This window comes from Sinocyclocheilus grahami, unplaced genomic scaffold, assembly GCF_001515645.1.
Source record: "Sinocyclocheilus grahami isolate Dianchi unplaced genomic scaffold, SAMN03320097.WGS_v1.1 scaffold6558.1, whole genome shotgun sequence".
NCBI lineage: Eukaryota > Metazoa > Chordata > Actinopteri > Cypriniformes > Cyprinidae > Sinocyclocheilus > Sinocyclocheilus grahami.
The window spans coordinates 7,615-9,185 of NW_015510927.1; the positions used below are offsets into that span (position 1 = coordinate 7,615).

General features: G+C 37.0%; 1 protein-coding gene across 1 annotated transcript in view; it reads right to left on the reverse strand.

Moving 5' to 3' along the window:
• Positions 1 to 258, reverse strand: part of LOC107577607 (clarin-1-like) — a 7,794-nt gene extending 7,536 nt beyond the window's left edge. The window contains exon 1 of the mRNA XM_016263663.1: positions 42 to 258. Within this exon, the coding sequence (XP_016119149.1) occupies positions 42 to 258 (217 nt within the window). The remainder of the gene's footprint in view (positions 1 to 41) is intronic.
• Positions 259 to 1,571: the final 1,313 nt, after the last annotated feature.

Genomic DNA, 1,571 nt, shown 5'->3' on the forward strand with positions numbered 1-1,571 from the left:
TGTGTGTGTGTGTGTGTGTGTGTATCTGAGCAAAGTCTTACAGCTTATCATGTTCCAGAGGTAAAGGCCCTGGGGTCCATGCAGTGTCTCATATGGGCTTCCGAAAGCATTGTAAAAGAAGAAGGCACAGGACACTGTGGAGAAGACGATGAGCACTGCGCAGAAGAAGATCACGCTCACATGCAGACTGGCTGGGACCACGTCCATCAGGTCAGGGAAAACTACACAGAATAAAAAGATGTCGAACATGATCTCCATCATTTGAGTTTAAACTTAGAATGGGTGAGGATTTGAATTATTCTCATCCATATGTGAGGAAAATGTACTGGGACTCAGTTTTTAATTTGTCATCAGTGTCTTCAAGCTATTGTGAGTGACTAGCTATTGTTTCATTTTGACTCTGACTATTATCTCCGAATAATGTTGAGGATAAGATCTGAGTACAGTATGTATGAAAAATGATTTCACTCATTAAAAGTAATCTCTGATCATTTTTGCCCACAATTTGCTTGCTTCTTCCTGTGAGTAAAAAAAAAAAATTACAATGACAATATTCTTTTGTTCTGCTAAAAGTCTGGCTCTCGACTCTGGGGCTTTTCCAAATCTCATTAGGAAAGAATGAATCATTGTACATGAAGCTGTCACAGAAGATCCATCTGAGCCCCATTCAAAACCCCATCAATGAGACGAGTCCCTCTCAAAACTATAATCTGATAAACAATGAACCAGTCTCATGAAGCAGCCCCTTAGACTCTTTTAAATCTATTTATTCTATAGAAGTAGTTTGAAGGGGATTTACATGCTATGCATAAAAGATGTAGGAACAATTTTCCAAAGCATTAGACTGATGATGAATAAAAAATGGGATGTGTTCATGAAAGTCATTTTTTATATACAATCATTTGAAATAGGTTTGTTACACATCAGTGGCCTCAAAATGTATTTGGACCTTTAAAGAGAATTGAATTGAAAATTCTGTCATCCTTCACCCTCATGTCATTCCAAACCTGCATATCTTTCTTTCTTTCATAGAACACAAAGAAGAAACGTTGACTAATATATCGGTCGATCTTTTCCAAGCATTTACAAAAGCTTTAAGGCTTCATAAAGGATGCAAAAGCAGTATAACAATATGAAAGTAGGCCTATACGCACCACGCACTAGGCCTATATACCAAACCTCCTGATGCCATATAATAACATTAAGAATCAATATTTAAAAAGTCACTGCATTAGATACAAAATCAGAAAGCACACGTGACACCTGCAAAGAAATGATGCAAGAGCTTTCCTGATCACTAACTTCACTTTTCGGAGCCATTTTTGCGGTGTCCTTTAACCAACTGCTGTCACAGGGATTTGAAGTCACTTCCCTTCAAGTTCAGACAGGTGAAGTTCAGTTCATTAACTAACAGGTTCCACTATTTGCGACCACAAAGATCACAATACTTTCATCATTTTGTACAGCATATCTATTGTTTTATGGTTTAACATACATTTGTTAATTGTTATGCTTATTGTTTAATGTAATGCAACAACACAATTTGAGTGTTTAAAGGGGTCATATGATGC